We start from the raw sequence: 22,026 nt of genomic DNA, 5'->3' as shown, positions 1-22,026 counted from the left end.
TGCTAGGCCTCTGACGGTGTCATTAGAAAAGAGCAAGCTGGTTTCCTGCTGAAAGAGACCAGGCATGGGTTTGGACAGCATAGCAGTAGATCGTTGCATACTGTCTGCATACTGTCTGCATCTTTTCCAGGTTCCCCTTGTGTATAGGTGGAAGCAAACCATCTGAATCGATCCTGAAGGTTGCCAGAGAATCATCATTAATACAACAATTTTGACCAAGTCATGTTTGACTCAAAACACAGTCTAGAGGTTTACAATATTGATTGTGAAACCGTGGTTGTTTTTTTAATCTCATATTTCACTGTGTAGCCAATCTCAGTTCAGTGTTATAGTTGCCCGTATTTCTCCAAACTGTAAATGGAAAGTCATTTCTCTGTTTCTGGGGAAGCAGACAGACATTTAAAAATGGATTTGGGCTAAATGTCATGTAGGGAATTGAATGGAAATTCTGATTACCCAAGTGATACATGACACAGTAACGTTACAGTGCCTAGGTGTGTGTGTGTGTGTGTGTGTTTTAGTGCTGTGTGTGTGTGTGTTTTAGTGCTGTGTGTGTGTGTGTGTGTGTTTTAGTGCTGTGTGTGTGTGGCTCTGTCTGTGAGATGAAAAGGAGAGCTGATCTAATCCCCCCCCCCCCCTCTATAGTAAGCCCTATGCTGTGCTCCATAATTGATTTTATGATTACGGTGGATTTGCAGGATCTGTGTGTGTAACTGTGCTCCGATTTTATGAATACGGTGGCATTGCTCTGCTGTTTTACATGATCAGTGTCTCTGTGTTTGATGTAAGCTACTACAGGACCTCGCATGTTAATAAAAACACAACAAATGAATTTGGCCTATTGCTCACTGAAAAGCAGATACCCCCAGATTATTGCTCCGATTTCTTTGTAAAAACAAGTTTCCTGAAGGCCTGTGATGTGGCTCTGAGGGATCACATCTTATGTAATGTTGTTGTCTTTGTGGAACTTAAAAAGGATTCAATTGGGATTGATTATGTGGCTTCGCAGGAACTGGCAGGCACTGCTCTGCCCAACGTGTTGCGTGTGTGTAGTAGTGTGCATGTCGGTGTTGGTTGTTTCTGCGTAGCCTACTGTTCCTAGTGACTGGCTGTCTTTTAGCTAACTCCCCTGATTGCCTCCGGTGGAGAACACAGACATGACAAGGTAAACATCTGTCGTTCTGCCCCTGAGCAAGGCACTGTTCCCCGGGCGCCGATGACGGCAGCCCACTGCACCTCTCTGATTCAGAGGGGTTGGGTTAAATGCGGAAGACACATTTCAGTTGAATGCATTCAGTTGAACGACTGACGAGGTATCCCCCTTTACCTTTTCCTGTAGTTCTGACATGACCTGACAGTGTGGTTACACGCAATCGGTGTTCTCTAGAGTCTAGATTACCTTTTTAAAATGAGAGACACACAAACACCAGGGTTTCCGTTAGCCGGCTTTTGGCCCAAATTTAGTTTTTTGCGTGAAAAGCTGATAAATAAAATGGGCACCGGCCAATTGTCCGGGAGAAAAAGAAAAAAATCCCATTGTGAAATAATGCTTTTTAGCCTAATCATTGACGTAAATACCAGTCGATGGAAATACATTTGACCGGTCTTGCTTATCCGTCTATAGGTTCATTTGCATAATTTAGTGTTATTAAATTGGCGCGTGTGTATATTTGTTATGTATCTTATTTATTACGCGTACAGCATTCAGCATACAGCATTCAGCATACAGATACAGAGCCTTTGTCAGAGTACTTAATTGTTTGAAACCTGAACATTTACTACATATTATGAGGCATGTCTTGCCTTGCTTTAAAGTAGCCTAGCCAAAACCGTATCCATGGAGGCAATTATTTTATATCAACTTTCTTTGTTGTCCAGTAGCCAAAGACACAATCTTAGTCATATTAGCAACCCCATGCTGCATATTAGATCTCCCCCCTTTTTTAAAATTTCTAATATTTTCATCAGTCACATGAAACGGCTTGCTTTTGAGAATGGTGTTTTCCCTCTAATTGCAATATGGAACGAACAGTCGCGTGTAGACTACTGCCTTGTGCACATTGCTGCACTTATAATGTGAAATAATAGTTTATCAACATTTGAAGCTAAACGTTCTGATCTGTTACATCAGACTCATTGCTTTTTAACGTTTTTTTATGTAGCTAACTGGTTGTATGTATTTGGGATCCCAGAGTCTGATGGAATAGGCCATTTCTTTCATGACAAGCTGAACAATAGAATAGGTCAGCTTTTCTACTATGGGGATAGTAGATTGACATAGGCTAGTGATTTTGCTGTTCGTTACTCGTCTTGTTAGCTGAGGAAAAGTAAATGTGCACATCAGAATTCGTTAAGAAGGGCCGCGTATCGTTGCATCCTCGACTTGCATTTCTGTTAATGTTAATTGCCATAATCTAAATGTCATTTCTGTCATTCTGAGCATCGTGGGTGGACACCTTTAGTCAGGTTACACACCCAATGAATATGGGTCCGGTAAAGTTCTCAAATGTGCGTTAAATTAAAATGCTGACGGTCAAATGTCCAGGGCCACATTTTCCTAATGGATGGAGACCCTGACACACACACACAAAGAGTTCTGAAAGAATCATGCCTGCCTGTGAGGGGTCGTTGTCTTCTTCCCAGTTACCTTCCCTGCCTTTTTCATATTGTAATGTGAGGATACTCTCTCTCCTTTCTGCTCTAAAACATGTACCCGAGCGGCGCAGTGGTCTAAGGCGCCACTAGAGATCCTGGTTCGAATCCAGGCTCTGTCGCAAAATAAAATAATGTATGCACTCACTAACTGTAAGTCGCTCTGGATAAGAGTGTCTGCTAAATGACTAAAATGTAAATGTAAAAAAATGTTGTAGAATTGAACACCTGCTGTCTTGATGGAGATGCTGGTGTGTGTGAATGGGATTACATGGTGTAGTGCTGATGAATAGTCTCCTGTTCCATGGAGAACTGGCGACAGTGTGTTTGTGTCAGAGAGGGTGTGTGAAATGCCAGTAATCCCCCACGCTGCCATTGCTCTCTTCTCAAAGAGAGAAACGGAATCCACAGCTAGTGTCAGATCTGATTTAAGATCTGCCTTGAGAACATGTCCTAATTGGCACCCTATTCTCTAAATAGTGAACTATTTGGAACCCTATACTCCCTGGTCAAAAGTAGTGCACTATAAAGTAGAGATGTAACGATTCACTGATGCGCATTGGTCCCCTGTTCAAATGTTTAAGATATGAGTGCATTGGTCCGCGGGACCCCAAACCGATCCAAATGTAGCATTCATTGGTCAGGAAATCGATTCAAACGTTACGAGTCGCCGGTTCACACATTTTTGTTGTTGCTCAAATTACCTTTCTGACCTTCCGAAAATACCACTCATCTTTTGTGTCAAACTAAGCATGTAATTATGTTGACAGTCATTGATCTACAAGTCATTTTGCATGTCGAACAACCCCAGGCAATATCAGTAGCCTAGTCAAACAGCGTTCTGTCGAGAGATGGGCCTGTTCCTGATCTGGCACGTCAGAGCGCCATCGCATGTTTCTAACATGGCCTGTAGAAGGTTAGTTGAGTGACAACCAGTGTAATTTGCTAGGTTATTTATTATTATTATTAAAAGCAAACATTGGCCCGCCCTAACTGGGCGGCAGGTAGCCTAGTGGTTAAGAGTGTTGGGCCAGTAATCGAAAGGTCGCTGCTTCAAATCACTGAGCCGATTAGGTAAAAAGTCTGTGCCCTTGAGCAAGGCACTTAACCCTAGTTGTTATCCAGAGCAAATTAGAGGAACAATGTCTGCTAAATGACTGAAATGTAAATCTAACTGATCGTGTGGTGGTAGAATCCCAGTTTACCTTATGGCCTACATACACCATAGACATATACATCATTTACACACACACACACACAACACACACACACACACACACACACACACACACAGAAGTCCACTCACACAGATCCATCTCAGAGGCCCAGCTCATGAGCTCAATCACCAGTAGATTTGAATTTAGAATGGAAAATGTGTTTATGCAATAAATGTTAGTGCATCGAATCGCATCGAACCGAATCGCATCGATTCATTCCTCCTAATCAAACCGTATCGCTCTGAATTGTTTCAAACTAAAAGGTATATTTTCTTTATCTAGATGCATATCGAATGGTCTTGAAAGGGAAATATGCACATCCCTACTGTAAAGGGCAAATTTTGGACAAAACCTATAACTATAACTGATGAACTTAAAACGTAACGGACCCAATATCTCTTCCCGTTTAAAAGTCATTTGTGACGTTCACCACATGGCGTGATATTTCACGGGTCAGGTTCTATTATTTTTGTGCAAGTTGCTTTTTCAGGCAACCACCTTGACTGCGTTCTTCAGAGCCTGCTTCATGGGACTGACTGCTTGATTACTGTGAAACACTTCAGCAGTCGGTTTTATAGAGGGCAAGTTTTAAAGCGTCTTAGGAAGATCTCACTGAAGCATGAAACACATCTAGAACGTGACTGCCGATAGGTACTTATCACAGTAGGAGGCCGTTCCTTCTCTTGCGAGAACAAAAGACGTACATGCTGCGTACCGACGATCCTGCCGTTTCTACTTGTAGAATGACAATTCTCGCCAGTGGCTGACAACTTGACTTTGAGCCAATCAGAGAGCACGAACCTCCATGTGGGGGAGCCGACAGTGACAAGAAAGAGGGCACTTTTTCCAGTCTAACCACCCCCTTTTTCATCAACTGTTTTAACTAAAACAATAACGCTGCATAATACATTCTTTTTTCCAGAGTAAGTCTTTACATCTATCTAGCTAACGAATCGTGCTAAACATTTAGCTAACGTTTGCCAGCTAGCTAAAAATGATCTATGGGCTGTATGCGATATTTATGGAGAGTGAATTAAATTGTTTCTTTGTCGTCTTGCTAGCTAGTTATATAGTGGTGGCCATCTGGCTGGTATCAACAAGGGCTTTCTGGAACATTAGCAACATTAGAGCAGCAAGCTAGCTAGCGAACATTCGCTAGACCCGTCAAACTCAACTCTGGACCTCAAAGCCAGTTCCACTGCATTTTTTCATTGTTCCCCTTTAATCAGGGACTGATTTAGACCTGGGACACCAGGTGTGTGTGCAATTAATTATCAGGTAGAACAGAAAACCAGCTGGCTCCAGACATCGTAGGGTAAGAGTTGAATAACCCAGTGCTTGACCATAAAGCAACACACACGGACATGCATTGCCAAACAACGCTACTGCCACCTTCTGGTTTGGAGTATTTTAACAAGGCTGAGTGACTGACGAGATTGACTGCCGACACAGTTCTCTCGCTCTATCGCTCTCTCTCACTTATTCTCTTTCTGTCTCTCTTCCAGCCGAGTGTTCTGATAGTGAGCTACATAGAGTCGGCGAAGGCATCATCCCAGTTTGGCTTCTATCAGCAGGCCGAATGGAAGCAGGACGATTCCATGATAGCAGTGGCGGTGAGTAATGCAAAGCATTCACTTCTCGCTCTCGCTCTCTCTCGCTCTCTTTCTCTCTCTCTCTCTCTCTCTCGCTCTCTCTTTCTCTCTTTCTCCCTCTTCTCATCGTAGTGGTAGTCTCTCTCTCTCTCTCTCTCTCTCTCTCTCTCTCTCTCTCTCTCTCTCTCTCTCTCTCTCTCTCTCTCTCTCTCTTTTTGTCTCTCTCTCTTTCTATTTATTTCTCTCCTCATCGTAGTGGTAGTCTCTTCTTTCTCTCTCTCTTCTCTTTACTTTTGGTTCTTGCTTATTTTCGTAGGTTTTTCCTAAATTAATTTTCCATGGTGGAGGGTTAGCGCATTGTTTGTTTATTGGTTTCCACTGTTTATCGTTTAGAGTTGGGGGGGTGAAGATTGTTTGGTGGGGAAGAATGGCTTCAGGTGTGTTCCGGAGAATGGTGTCAAAGTGGAGGAAGTTTTGCTCACGGTCGGTGAACAGGTGAGAGCGGAACATATACACTCTGCATCCAGAATGAACCAGGTGGTGTTTATGTTGCCCGGCTAGTTGCGAGTGGGATTTTTCTGAGGGGTGCGTTGGTGCCGATTTCACCTCTTTCGTCCATCGACAAGAGTAGTAGTTTATTACGGACAAGCAGATCCGCAACGAGTTGATTTCATTTTGGTAAGTTTGCAAGTATTTTTTGTGTGGTCTCGGCTGGGTGCCAAGCAGAATCCGTTAAACATGTTTCCTTTCGTAGGCAAGTGTTTGTTTCTTAACAAGGCAGAACAGCAGGTACAGTTGAAGTCGGAAGTTTACATAAACTTAGGTTGGAGTCATTAAAACTCGTTTTTCAACCACTCCACACATTTTTTGTTAACAAACTATAGTTTTGGCAAGTCGGTTAGGACATCTACTTTGTGCATGACTGTCATGTGAATTTCTATCTCTAATTCGACCTAAGCTTGAATCATTACCAGAGGTTGTAAAGCTCTGGTTTTAATCATCAATGATTCAAGGTCCACAATCCACAAGTAATTATCGGTACATTTTATTCAAGGAGAGCTCTGCTCAAAAACACAAATATCCTGTTTTTTATACCCCTTGACAAACAAAGACACTATGCTCCTCCCACCTTTCTTAAACAGTTCCCGCCTTCCCCCTTGAATGGTTAGTAACGCCCCCTCTGTTAGTGGGTTGACACTACATGATAATTCTAACATTTATACTGTGTTTGGGGTGAAATTCTTTAGTCATTATTCTTAAAATCCAAATTAATCTAACAATCCACCCCTTTGACTAAATATTCCCACATTCAGGATAAATGTATTTTACAAGCATGATTAATCTCAGAGATCACATCAGAACTAATAAACATTTCATACAATTGCGGTCTTTCAGGGTCCAAATCCTCGTCATCCACCAAGCCTGGAGGATTGTTTTTCACATTCCCCTGGTCAGAGTCCGGAGTCAGTCCATCTCTCATCATTGTTTAGATACTGCATTTCACCAACGCCTGACTCACCAATCCTTGGACACAGGGAACAAGACAACAACCACATAATACAAGAATACCCATACAAACACTGATCGCTCCTAAGATGGTGGCTGCTAGGTTTTCCATTTACCAAACATGGTATCAAACCATCCTGTCCAAGATGTACTAATTCCTGAGTTTTCAGCCCATTCTTTACTTAGCGCAGTTAATCCTGCAAGAGCTCTGGTCACCGTCCCCTCCGGTGCGGTGTTGTTAGGGATAAATGTGCAACAATGGCCCCCCACCATTTTACAGACTCCACCCCTTTCTGCCAGCAACATATCCAGAGCTAACCGATTTTCCCAGGTCATAAGTGAGGTGGCCGATAATTGCTCGGAGATCCCCTTTACTGCATCTCTAGTCTGGTTAATAAATCGTTGTTGGTTGTAATAGATATAATTAATCCAATCCACATTTTTGTTTATTGTCACCCACCAGAAAAATGTTGTGGTGAACCCCTCCCATATCTGATTCATAGCTTTGTATTCATCTGGAACACCCCTGGGGATGCCTATACCATCTATCCAAATGGGGCTATTTCCTTCCTGACCTATATTCCTTTTCCTTCTGATTATTCTTCCTGTCACTGGTCTTTGATGACTAATTCTTACAGGCTGGACCAACAATACTGGTGCACAAGTACCCACCCATCCCTCTGGTAATGTCTGCCGAATACTCCCTTTTTTTGTGCATGCCCACTAAGGCTGAACGATTTTGGAAAATAATCTAATTGCGATTTTTTGCCCCCAATATTGCGATTGCGATTTAATATGCGATTTAATTTATTTATCCTTTTTCCCCTACAAAACATAATGAATGATTTAAATATGACCAACACAATAGTATATACATTTAGTGTGAAATGTTCTTTCCCATAGGCTGGGTCTATTTGTTAGAATTAAATTCAAACATGTATGACTTGAAATAAATGACATTTTTATTGAACTGCTCATTACAGAAACATCTGTGGCTTTGCCACTGTGCATTTAAATAATTTAAACAAAGGCATGAACTTTGTAAACACTGTGTGCAAAAGGTACAGTCTTAAGAAAAAAATAATTTTAAATTGTATGTATCTTACTGCTCCCAAGTCAGTAACATTTCACACAACTGAAACAAGGAATTTGCTTTGAAAATATTTTGTAAAATCAAAGTAAATAAAGTTATAAATAAAAAATGAGAAATGCACTTTTAATTTAGACAAACTATTTTTTATAAACGATTTGAATATTATAATATAAAATAGATGAGCCTCACTTATCTCAAGTACACAACAATAACACACCACACAGACTAAAGTTCACTACGAGTATGGCACTGCCAGCCATACTTATCCAACAGTTCTGATCAATAAAATGGACTGTAAGACTCTGGTACGGCTCAGCTGTGCGGCTTGACCACATATCAGTAGTGCTAGCAAAAAACTCCACCGTTTTAAGTTCCGCGGCGACTTTCTCTTTGCACTTTTTGTACAGCTCCGGTATGGCAGTCTGACTGAAGTATGTGCGGGAGGGTATACTGTAACGTTTATCAAGCGTATGTATTAATGCCATGAACCCAGGCTTGGTCACCGTGCTGAGAGGCATCATATCTTTGGCTATGAACTCGGTTATTGTCCGAGTGATTTCTCCGTGCCGTTTTGAATTACGTTCATACGGAGTGACACTTTCGAACATTTCTGTCAGTGATCCCTGTCTTGAGGTATTTGGCTTGTCTCGCGCACTGATGCTCGGCATTTTGGTCATACAACTGTCATGCATTGATTTGTGGTATTTTTTAAGTGCTGAAACAGGTTTGTAGTGTTACCCCGTGAAGTAGCAATCGGAGCACGGCATGCTCTGCACAACACCTGACGCTGCTCAGCATCTTCTTTTTTAAAACCAAAATAGTTCCACACCACCGACGTGCTGTTCCTCTTCGATATTAAAGTATCAGCTGTGTCAGTTTCTGACTGTTCCGTCGAGCAAGAGGCCATTGCGCTGGACAGCATGAAAAGTCGCGTCACGTGACCACCTCAAATCGCGCACGTTGCGATTAGAAAATCGCGTTCAGTCAAATCGCGATATTATCGCGAATGCAATTAATCGTTCAGCCCTAATGCCCACCACACATCAGTCAGAGGGATGGTTAGGTTCCTAATTTTTTTCCTTCCTTCCTTATCTAAATCAGTCACATTAATTATCTCCTTACAGCCATCAAAATCACCCAAGTTACGGGTGCCATTTCTATGTCTGTAACACTGGTATTCGCCAGGAGTTAAAGTGAATCTAGGTGGGCTGGCCGAGTATGTCAATTTTGCCAGCCCAATACCTGTGCAATTGGGCTCTTTTTGATTGGACCCCAGGTCTAATACACAGGGAAACATTGCCTTTGGCATTGGGGCGGTCAACATTGTCGGTCGCCCAATGGAGCATGCATAACAATTGGTCTCCCCCAAGGCCCTAGCGGTGTATTTCATCCACTTTAACCAGAGATTCTCATCAGGGACCCCCTCCACTTCCCCATTGTTCCATTCTTGGAGGAGAAAATCTTTCATAGTGGACGGGTTAGTCAAATTGACTCCGTCATCCCTTGACTGATTTACTCGGTCTATTGCCATTAATGGATTAATGCCAGTACCTGCTCCCTCTATATCTTTTGACTCCATTAAATATAATCTTAGACAAGTATCCCGTCCGTATACGTCCACGCAAGCCCAGTAAGTTCTTTTCATGTCCTCTTTAGTGACCTTTACTATCGTTACTACCATCTCCGTGGGGATGTCGTTATACCTTCTTATCCTCCATCTGGACGTCCAGCCCCCCCGTCTCATATCTCCTTCCCCCAGTATGTCTAAATACCTGAGCCCAGGAACAATCCGCTGAGGGGGCTGAACATAAATACAACGGGATCTTATAATCCCATGTTGCTTGCTTATCCGCTCTGATAAGATCCCTAATCATAATTTTGAATCTTACTCCCCACCCTTCTCTGACTCCTATTTTGTAGATCACTCGCCCTTGATGGTCAGTATGTCGGGTCGCTTTCCCTTTATTTCTTAATGGTAAGGCCATAGCGTAATTGGTGCGAGGTGGTGGTGGATTTTGACCTACCACGACTATTGCCGAGACTATGATGCAGCTCAGGGTCACCCATATTCCCAAAAACCGCCAACCCTCTCCTGTCTTGAGTCCTTCTGCTCGGTACCACCCCATACTCACACCCTAGGAACACACTACAGTGATGATAGGTCTGGGTAGGAGATCTTCATTGACAGAGATGACCCCCGCACCCTGTGGCGCAGTTCCGCTCGTCAACTCTGCGTGTGCTAAGCGGTGCTTGTATGTGGTCCTTCCTTCTTGCAGTGGGTAACATGGACCCTGGTTCCTCTCTCTGCTATTCTAATGGCCAAGGTGGTTACCAACATAACCTGATAGGGCCCTTCCCAACAGGCCTGCTTCCAGTTTTCCTTCTAGTGACTGGATGCTCACCAGTCACCTGGTTAAATAGTGGGTCACCTTCTCCTTTAGTTCACCTGTGGGGCACAAAACCTCTGACATACGGGTGTGGTTAATAAACTATCTTTACACATGTTCAGATTAATGTAACAATTTCTGACTGCATTCTCTTTTTAGACTATCTAAAAAATGTTTTTTTTTAAAAGTATTTTGTCCTCTCCTTCGTATATTATCTAATACAATTAGCCTCTTCCCCCCTCTTGACACATAGTTCTGCTTATGTGTCAATTTTTTCCACCTTCCTAAACATTCCCTTAGGTTATTTATCAACCAATTGCCATGCCTTTCATTTTTGAGATTGTCTTTTGCTTCTTTATTGCTCCTCCCACTTCCTTTGTCTTTATGGCGGCTAAATTCGACTTTCATTCAGTTCAGAATCAATTAGTAATCCAATCAAACAATCTCTTATCTTGTAAAAACACTTATGTTTAGTTCAACCTCTGTTCTACCCCGGCTCTCCCGGACTTGACCTGAAGACTGATTGTTGGACATGACAAGTCCATTTTTTTTTTCACCTAAGTATTCTGCCTAGCAACAAAGAATAAAAACCTCTATGTTCGTGATTAACCCAGTTATCTCTAATAGCCCACCAAAAAAAACCCATCATCTTTAAACCACGACCAATGTCATCCCTCTTTACTCTCTACCATTTGGGTAACATCCCTGATATATTTATGAAAAGCTAAGACTGTTTGGGAAGAGAGCAACAACATAACCTGTTCTTCGTCCTCAGAGTTCCAAATGATTTTACCATGGGCTGCCATTGCCTTCCCATAGATAAGATCACTTGATTTACCCGTATGCAGTACATAATGACGACCCAAGCTTTACAGCAGTCTATCCTTACCAAAAAGGTCATCATTCTTCATCTAATTATTATTTTTTTTCTCTAGTCCTTATCTACCTGACCCTATTGCTAAATCAATGATCTAGGCAATAGTTGTCTCGCCTTAGATTGTACATTCTTCTGATTACTGCAGCTTATTCCATGAATTTAGTTTCAAATATCACCCAATAAACCGTTCCATCCCACAGCATAGTAAACACCACCTATGAACTGTTGAAAATTCCCTAAATTCAACATAACAACCCTTTATAAACATCATGCTGGGTGTGTTTTTATTTTATTTGAAAAACCCAATTGAAAAATAACAATCAAAGATAGTTAGGCTCAACTTAATTTGGTAGCTCCCTCTTATGACCTAAATACTGCCTAACTTCATAAAATCCCTCAAAATTTCTCGAGTATACAATGATTATTTAATTGATTACTCTAAATCTGCTACATGTGATCTCATTCAAATGATCCATGATCAATTATTTGATCCACCCCCTAGTAAAATCTCTCTCCTCTTCTATTCTGGAGTTCTACCTCTCCCAGCTATTTCCCCTAGTGGCCATTAAATACTCTGCTCTCGTCTGTTCCTTTTCTTACTCTGTTAGTCTCTGCTTTTCAAGCTCCAGAAACTGTTATCTCTGTCTCTCAGCCTGCTTGTTTTTCAAACCTAAACAGTTTCCTTCTCTCTTTTTCTTTTATTCTCTCCCCCTCTAACTTCCTCTGTCTCTCTAAGTCTGTCTCTGCCTCTCCCTTTTTCCCGCCAACCAGAGCCACAAATCATTCTCCTTGTCCTCAACTCAACCCTCACAGCTTTATCGCTACTTCCCTCCTATCATTACTGAATCAATGATAATACATTTACATTCTAGTCACCCAGCAGACGCTCCTATCCAGAGCAACCTAGTGAATACATTTTTATTATTTTTATCTTTATATTTTTTTTTTACTGGCCTCCCCCCGTGGGAATCGAACCCATAACCCTGGCGTTGCAAACACCATGCTCTATCAACTGAGCTCCATCCTTGCTGGCCATTTTCCCCCCTACCCTGGACGACGCTGGGCCAATTGTGCGCCGCCCATGAGTCTCCCGGTCGCTGCCGGCTGCGACAGAGCCTGGATCCGAACCAGGATCTCTAGTGGCACAGTTAGCCCTGCGATGCAGTGCCTTAGACCACTGCGCCACTCAGGATAATAATAACTGCAATAACTATCAATAATAATTATAATAACTATTACGAATTATAGTGTCCTTTTTCTGATGTTCCAATTGTAGTCTATTCATTTTAGTTTAAAATATAAAGTTATTTATAACAAATCCAGAACCCACCACAGGCTGGCGCTATTCCCCCAGCACAACAGCCAATGCCACTTGCTTCCCTGTAACGAAAATAAATTATCGTTTTAAAATCTTCCAACCATTTGTATTTTCCTGTCTCTCCCACCTCAGCTCGCTATTCAATATCTTTAACAGTTTTCTCTGATTCGGCCCCAATAAACAAAACAAATGCTTGATATTGTTCATCAGCATACACTTAATGACATTCCTACCATTTGAACTATGTCCTGTCTCTCACTCCCCCCCTCTCCTGCTTCTTCCTACATTATGGGGGAGGCGCGGGAAACTTCCCTACAATCTTCCTTCTTAGGAAATAATGTCATTCGTACTTATAACATATTTTCATAGACCTATCTAATGCAACTTTTAATACACGTAAAAAACTCTCTCTCTCCACCCATTCCTTATTGAATAAGTGCGTCTTCCTAGTTACCCCATAACCACGCCTCAACTCTTTTATTTAGCATTTAACCAACCAAATACTAAGTAGTATCCGGTTATCATTCATACCCGCCGTTGAATTTCCTCATACACACATATTTCACCTTATGCCATTCAAATGCCCAACACGACAGAATAGTTCCATGCAAACCTCTATTGGCTCTTCAAGTCGCTCCGGACCAGAGCGTCTGCCAACTGACCAAAAACGCAAATATTCTCCACCTTCTCACCCATTACGTACGTCTACGTTTGAGTGCGAAAGTTCAGACACATGCATAATAATATGTCATCTAGCAGACGCTTCTATCCAAAGCGACTTACAGTCATGCGTGCATACATTTTTTATTATGGGTGGTCCCGGGGATCGAACCCACTACCTTGGCGTTACAAGCGCCGTGCTCTACCAGCTGAGCTACAGAGGACCACATCGTTGGACTTTATAGGTACCTCTCAAATAATCGCTTTGTGGTGTATTTAGCCAATTGTTAATTGACACTAATCATTTTTTCAAACATTTTACCCGTTGAACCAAAAATATTGACTGTCATCCTCCTTTTCCCCTGCAGTCACGATAGTTAAATATTCCTTTGTCCCCGTTAAAGCATTTTCGCGCTTAAAAAAACTCGCTGTCTCTAGCCCCTCCTTTCGCTGTTCTTTCAAATTAGTTCCAGTCTACATGCATCTGTTTGATGATAAATTCTAATTTTTCTACTTCGAGATGCCCAATAAATTCATACCTCTTCTCCCAAATGGATCCATAAAACATATTTCTTTCATCTCCCGTTAATTCTCGGACTTGTTTAGAAGATGTCTTTCCCATGGCGGAACAATAAGAAATCCCTCCCCCCCTTTTTGTTTTTTAAATAATTCACTCCCGAATTATTTTCGTAGGCGCTAATCTCTTAGTGCGCCTCTTGCTTTTGTAATTAACCCTTTAAAATTATTTAACCCCTAACCCAGAGTTTCTATTTAAAACTCCGGTTTCATGAAAAGAGTAAGTTACCCAATTTTCCTCACGCGACTTATTTTTTCCTCCACCCCTGAAATAATGATCACGTCTCCCGAGGGATTAAGTCTCACACACATACGACCTTATCTGCCAAACTTGTTTGCAAAGTTCTAGCAAATGCCCAGTCGTATATAGAACTCCCGACCCATCCCTCTCATACGATGATAATTATTTCCCTGTTTTATACTGAACATTGCAATTCGTACAATGACAATATTAACTAGTTTACATTTGTGATTGCAATTCACTTCCATGTCATTTCGGACTAGTTTTTTTTTTGTAATAGCTATTTACCTCTAGGATCAATTGCGGACCCTCCCTGTCGTAATAATTATTACCTTCTTTGACTTTGGTAACTAAGTTCAACTCATTTTACCAAAACCCAAATTACTGACCTTTTCCTCGCAGTCTGGATTAAAATGCTTTTTCAAACTTGTTAACGTCTTTATCGTTCATAAAGAGTAATCACCGGCCTGTCTTATAACCTTAAGGTCGAAGGCCAGGACTATTTTTCACAGATGTAATCCCCCGGCCGTGCACGGATTTCGGTGTCTTTAGAACGATAAAGATGTATTAAAGCTCCGCTCAGAAGGACCAATCTGTCATGTGAATTTCTATCTCTAATTCGACCTAAGCTTGAATCATTACCAGAGGTTGTAAAGCTCTGGTTTTAATCATCTATGATTCAAGGTCCACAATCCACAAGTAATTATCGGTAAATTTTATTCAAGGAGAGCTCTGCTCAAAAACACAAATATCCTGTTTTTTATACCCCTTGACAAACAAAGACACTATGCTCCTCCCACCTTTAGGTGGCTTTCTTAAACAGTTCCCGCCTTCCCCCTTGAATGGTTAGTAACGCCCCCTCTGTTAGTGGGTTGACACTACATGATAATTCTAACATTTATACTGTGTTTGGGGTGAAATTCTTTAGTCATTATTCTTAAAATCCAAATTAATCTAACAATGACACAAGTAATTTTTCCAACAATTGTTTACAGACAGATTATTTCACTTATAATTCACTGTATCACAATTCCAGTGGGTCAGAAGTTTACGTACACTAAGTTGACTGTGCCTTTAAACAGCTTGAAAATTCCAGAGAATGATGTCATGGCTTTAGAAGCTTCTGATAAGCTAATTGACATCATTTGAGTCAATTGGAGGTGTACCTGTGGATGTATTTCAAGGCCTACCTTCAAACTCAGTGCCTCTTTGCTTGAAATCATGGGAAAATCAAAATAAATAAGCCAAGACCTCAGAAAAAAAAATTGGTAGACCTCCACAAGTCTGGTTCATCCTTGGGAGCAATTTCCAAACGCCTGAAGGTACCACGTTCATCTGTACAAACAATAGTACGCAAGTATAAACACCACAGGACCACGCAGCCATCATACCGCTCAGGAAGGAGACGCGTTCTGTCTCCTAGAGATGAACGTACTTTGGTGCGAAAAGTGCAAATCAATCCCAGAACAACAGCAAAGGGACCTTGTAAAGATGCTGGAGGAAACGGGTACAAAAGTATATAGATCCACAGTAAAACGAGTCCTGTATCGACATAACCTGAAAGGCCACTCAGCAAGGAAGAAGCCACTGCTCCAAAACCGCCACAACGAAGCCATACTATGGTTTGCAACTGCACATGGGGACAAAGATCGTACTTTTTGGAGAAATGTCCTCTGGTCTGATGAAACAAAAATAGAACTGTTTGGCCATAATGACCATCGTTATGTTTGGAGGAAAAAGATGGTCGCTTGCAAGCAGAAGAACACCATCCCAACCGTGAAGAACAGGGATGGCAGCATCATGCTGTGGGTGTGCTTTGCTGCAGGAGGGACTGGTGCACTTCACAAAATAGATGGCATCATGAGGAAGGAAAATTATGTGGATATATTGAAGCAACATCTCAAGACATCAGTCAGGAAGTTAAAGCTTGGTCGCAAATAGGTCTTCCAAATGGACAATAACCCCAAGCATACTTCCAAAGTTGTGGCAAAATGGCTTAAGGACAACAAAGTCAAGGTATTGGAGTGGCCATCACAAAGCCCTGACCTCAATCCTATAGAACATTTGTGGGCAGAACTGAAAAAGTGTGGCCTACAAACCTGACTGTTACACCAGCTCTGTCAGGAGGAATGGGCCAAAATTCACCCAACTTATTGTGGGAAGCTTGTGGAAAGCTACCCAAAACGTTTGACCCAAGTTAAACAATTTAAAGGCAATGCTACCAAATACTAATTGAGTGTATGTAAACTTCTGACTCACTGGAATGTGATGAAAGAAATAAAAGCTGAAATCAATAATTCTCTCTACAATTATTCTGACATTTCACATTCTTAAAATAAAGTGGTGATCCTAACTGACCTAAAACAGGGAATTTACTAGGATTAAATGTCAGGAATTGTGCAAAACTGAGTTTAAATGTATTTGGCTAAGGTGTATGTAAACTTCTGACTTCAACTGTAAATGTACACTTCAAGGTTAAGCAGGGGAGGGGTGGTACGCAGAGTTTGCTAGCACAGATAGTTTGCAGTGTTTTGCATGTGGGGACTTAGGGCACAATACGTTTTGCATGCCCAGGTAAAGCCCAGAGACAGGGAGCACGACCAGCTGGAAATGGGTGCTGGGACATGTCCTTTTTATCCACGCCAAACTTGGTGCAAAACCACGCCCACAAGAAACCTAGCAACATTCAAAGCCGCGCTGATTGGTCAGAGTTCGGTTATTCCCTGTGACGAAATAAAGGCCCGCGAGAGAAGGAAGAACGCTAGAGACGGAATCCCCACCACGTCTGGTGAACAGGTCAGGGTTCCATAGCAGCAGGCAGTACAGCAGAAACTGGATCAGCAGCACATCCAGGGGGATGGGGACAGCCCGGAGTCGTCAGGCTAGGTAGTCCTGAGGCATGGTCCTAGGGCTCAGGTCCTCCGGGAGGGGAGAGAGAGATGGGAGAATTAGAGGGAGCATACCTAAGATCACACAGGACACCAGATAAGACAGGAGAATTATACATTTGACATTTTAGTCATTTAGCAGACGCTCTTATCCAGAGCGACTTACAGTTAGTGAGTGCATACATAAAAATAAAATAAATCATACTGGCCCCCCGTGGGAATCGAACCCACAACCCTGGTGTTGCAAACGCCATGCTCTACCAACTGAGCTACATCCCTGCTGGCCATTCCCTCCCCTACCCTGGACGACGCTGGGCCAATTGTGCGCCGCCCAATGGGTCTCCCGGTCGCGGCCGGCTACGACAGAGCCTGGATTCGAACCAGGATCTCTAGTGGCACAGTTAGCACTGCGATGCAGTGCCTTAGACCACTGCGCCACTCGGGAGGACAGATAGGATAGACTGAACCTAGCCGCCTGGCACATAGACTATTGCAACAGAGATACTGGAGACTGAGACAGAGGAGGTCGGGGGACACTGTGGCCCCGTCCAAAGTTACCCCCGGACAGGTTCAACCAGGCAGGATATAACACAACCCACTTTGCCAAAGCACAGCCCCCACACCACCAACAGAGTATCAACCGACTAACTTACTACCCTGAGTCAGTTTGATCAAGTGGACACATGGAGAACTAAGTATCCCACCTCAAAGCAGTATACATGGGTGAAGGTGGTTGAGGGAATGGCGAGCACCGCTCGGTTTGGATCGTATCTATACAAGAATCAGAGCAATATGCTACTGGGGGTCTCTATTCTCCCCGTTGAGTTTAAGGACCATCATTTTGCCATGGCTCAGTTCTTTTGTTTCATCAGGGCCCCGGCAGGCGTCCTATTGGAAATTCAATGTAAAGCTCTTACAAGATGCCACTTTTTGCTCAAGCTTTCAAGGCTTTTGGGAGAGGTGGGAACAGCAGAAAGGGAGTTTGAGTCTCTGTCAGTGGTGGGACGTAGGGAAAGCCCACATTCTGGTTTTCTGTTGGCAGTTCTGTACAGCTTTTTCCTCTTCAGAGGCCAGGAGAGTACTGGGGGAGTTTGAGGTTAGCGTAAGTGAGGTGGAGGCTGTGCTGGTGGGGCAAGGTAGGGTGGGGCTGCAAGCTAATCTGTCTGAACTACGCAGGCACCGGGGGGCTTTTTTTTCCAGATTAAAGCAAAAGGAGCACTTGGAAGAGCTAGATTTTCCATGTTGAGAGAGATGGATGCTCCCAGCTCTTTCTTCTTTGGGTTAGAAAAACCGAATGGGGAAACCAAAAAAATATATTGTTAATGTGTAACTTCTGTTGTGGGAGAGATGAGGGAGTGGGCTGTGGAGTTCTCAAATTTTTATATGGCAGAACTCTGCGATCCTGGGTGTTCTCAGGTTCTGCTCACAGAGAAATGAAATTGACATTTCCCTGGGCTTTCACGAACTCTCGGCAGCCATCTCTCATATGGCCCCCCGGCTGCGCCCCGTGGTGGTCGACGGTCTGCCTGTGGATTTTTGTAAAAAGTTCTGGGGAATCATTGGACAGGACTTGTTTTGCTTGTGTGCGTTTGGGTGGGGGAGCTGCCGCTAAGCTGTAGACGGGCGGGTTCGACTCTCCTGGACAAGAAAAGGTGACTGTAGGCCTGTGGCATTGCTCTGCTAACAGACTCAAGTCCCACCTGGACTCAGTTGTATGCAAGGAGCAAATGTACTGTGTATCACAGACAAGCTGTTCATAATCAGGGACATGCTGGACCTGTCGAGGCTTTCGAATGTGAACTTTGGACTGGCTTCCTTTGGACCATGACAATCTGTTCAATGTGTTTTGGTTGTGGGGAGAATTTTGTGGCCTGTGTTAAAATGTTGTATGCTGGGGAGCGGTGTCCTTTTTGTGCAATGACAGACTGTTGATCATGTTTTTTCAGTGTGTACCAGGGTAATGCCGGTACTCTTGCTGCTGGACTCTGTGTGTGAGGTTGGGGGTGGTAGTGTATTTTTATGGGGGTGGTGTTTGCGGTGGTATTAGTGTAATGAGGATGTCTCATTTAAAGTAAGACAAGTCAGTGTCTCTTTTGCTCTTATCGTAGTAGAGGAAGTCTCTCTCTCATCGCTGTGGTCCTGCAGTTTTTTAAAAATCTGGTCCTCTATAGTACGTCTATGTGTGGGGGCCCATCGCGCATGTATGTATGTGTGTGGTTGGGCAGGGCCCCCGGCGACGGGTTCAGTTAGGTCATTAGTGTGTGTTCGGATCACTTCAACCCAACCGCCCCCTCACTAACCCTGTATTGAAATTCCAGGGTGAATTTCGGCTCCACTTCTCCCAAGGCCACTTAGATCCTTTTCACGCTACTGAGCTGAGTCGGTCTGGTTATGTGTTTACCACAGTTGCTGGAACCGTGCTGAAAACGACAGTGTGAAAAGAGAATATCCATGCCAGTACAGTTGGGTTTGGTTTGGGCACGATAGTGTGGCTAGAGTCAAACAGAGAGTGATGTTCAGACTTTCAGTCAATACTGGTACTTAGTTCTACCATTGCTTCATGTGAAGAACAATGGTTGAAACCACAGAGCTTATCAGTTATGGTTCCATCTCCCTGTCTCTAACCCTGCAGATAGCACTACTGGGTGATCTGAAAAGTCATAGTCAATCGATCAATAATATAATACTACTTTTAGCAAAAATGTTTATTTTCAATTTACAATCTGTAGAAACAATGAGAATAGAAAGGTTCAGAACTTTTGTGAAACATCACAGCACAGTTGAAAAAGATATGGCAAATAGAAATCCAATATGGATGGTGTTAAGAGATAGATGGAAGGGGTTGAATGAAGCTGAAAGTTTGGGACTAATAACAACAAGATAACTAATGTAAAGCATACTGTGTCCATAAAACGTATATAGGTTATAGGTTAAGAACTTTTGTGAGGGAGCACAGTTTGAAAGATATTGCAAATAGAAATCAAACAGGATGGACATCAGAAACAGATGGCAGAGGTTGAGGGCAGAGGAAGGACAGCAGTAAAAACAAACAAAATAGAACTATTGTAAAATAGACTGTGTCCATAAAATGTATATAGTGTGTATAAGCTGGAAGTAGTTTACTCCAATTAGGGAAGGGGTAGGAGGGATAGAAAGTAATACAGGATGTGTGGATAAGCACTACCACCCCCAACCTCACACACAGGGTCCAGCAGCAACAGTACCGGCATTACCCCAGCACACACTGAAAATGGAGAAAATAGTAAAAAAAATTAAGAAAAACCCTTGAATGAGTAGGTGTCCAAACTTTTGACTGGTACTGTATACATACATATACAGTGGGGGGAAAAAAGTATTTAGTCAGCCACCAATTGTGCAAGTTCTCCCACTTAAAAAGATGAGAGGGGCCTGTAATTTTCATCATAGGTACACGTCAACTATGACAGACAAATTGCATTGTAGAATTTTTTATGAATTTATTTGCAAATTATAGTGGAAAATAAGTATTTGGTCACCTACAAACAAGCAAGATTTCTGGCTCTCACAGACCTGTAACTTCTTCTTTAAGAGGCTCCTCTGTCCTCCACTCGTTACCTGTATTAATGGCACCTGTTTGAACTTGTTATCAGTATAAAAGACACCTGTCCACAACCTCAAACAGTCACACTCCAAACTCCACTATGGCCAAGACCAAAGAGCTGTCAAAGGACACCAGAAACAAAATTGTAGACCTGCACCAGGCTGGGAAGACTGAATCTGCAATAGGTAAGCAGCTTGGTTTGAAGAACAACTGTGGGAGCAATTATTAGGAAATGGAAGACATACAAAATACCAGCAACAGTGTGTGAAAACCTTGTGAAGACTTTGACCTGTGTCATTGCCAACAAAGGGTATATAACAAAGTATTGAGAAACTTTTGTTATTGACCAAATACTTATTTTCCACCATAATTTGCAAATAAAATCATAAAAAATCCTACAATGTGATTTTCTGGAAAAAAAATGTGTCTGTCATAGTTGACGTGTACCTATGATGAAAATTACAGGCCTCTCATCTTTTTAAGTGGGAGAACTTGCACAATTGGTGGCTGACTAAATACTTTTTTTCCCCACTGTACATACACGCATATAAATATGTACATATACACATACATACATATATATAGCTGGTTGAGTCCCGTGTAGCTCAGTTGGTAGAGCATGGCGTTTGCAACGCCAGGGTTGTGGGTTCGATTCCCACGGGGGCCAGTATGAAAAAATGTAATGTATGCACTCACTAACTGTAAGTCGCTCTGGATAAGAGCGTCTGCTAAATGACTAAAATGTAAATGTTGAGCGAATGCCAGGGGTGTGCAAAGCTATCAACAAGGAAAAGGGTGGCTATTTGAAGAATCTCAAATATAAAATATAGTTTGATTTGTTTAACAAAAGCAGCCAACAAGTGTTCAGCATATGTGGGAACTCTTTCAAGACTGTTGGAAAAGCATTCCAGGTGAAGCTGGTTGAGAGAATGCCAAGAGTGTGCAAAGCTGTCATCAAAGCAAAGGGTGGCTATTTGAAGATTCTCAAATATAAAATATATTTTCATTTAACACTTTTTTGTTTACTACATGATTCCGTATGTGTTATTTCATAGTTATGATGTCTTCACTATTATTCTACAATGCAGAAAATAGTAAAAATAAAGAAAAACCCTTGAATGAGTAGGTGTGTCCAAACTTTCGACTGGTAGTGTATACCGCAGTATTTTGAAATACCAGGGGATACGTGCCAAATCAATTTTCTCCAGCTCAGGACTCCTGCTCTGCATTTGGTTTGCTAACTTGCTAGCTAAGTGACTAGCTTGCAAGATCAAGCTTCTTGGTGTTACAGCAGAGACAATCAATCCTGTGTGTCTTTCTATCCTGAGGAGTATTTTCCTCAGAGAAAGGCATGATTTAAAACCCAAACTGAACTCCCTGCCCCCCTCAATTATGGAGCGTTGAGACACAGGGACACACAGCCCTGCTGGGATCACCAC

General features: G+C 42.4%; 1 protein-coding gene across 1 annotated transcript in view; it reads left to right on the top strand.

Annotated features, from left to right (window-relative positions):
• The window catches only part of LOC121573444 (guanine nucleotide exchange factor subunit RIC1-like), a 111,305-nt gene that overhangs the window by 12,137 nt on the left and 77,142 nt on the right, over window positions 1-22,026 (top strand). The window contains exon 2 of the mRNA XM_041885447.1: window positions 5,375-5,482. Coding sequence (XP_041741381.1) covers window positions 5,375-5,482 — 108 coding nt within the window. The remainder of the gene's footprint in view (window positions 1-5,374; window positions 5,483-22,026) is intronic.

This window comes from Coregonus clupeaformis, chromosome 9 (genome assembly GCF_020615455.1).
Source record: "Coregonus clupeaformis isolate EN_2021a chromosome 9, ASM2061545v1, whole genome shotgun sequence".
NCBI classification, from domain to species: Eukaryota; Metazoa; Chordata; class Actinopteri; order Salmoniformes; family Salmonidae; genus Coregonus; species Coregonus clupeaformis.
The sequence above is the reverse complement of the archived record's forward strand: the minus strand, read 5'-3'. Positions and strand labels throughout refer to the sequence as shown.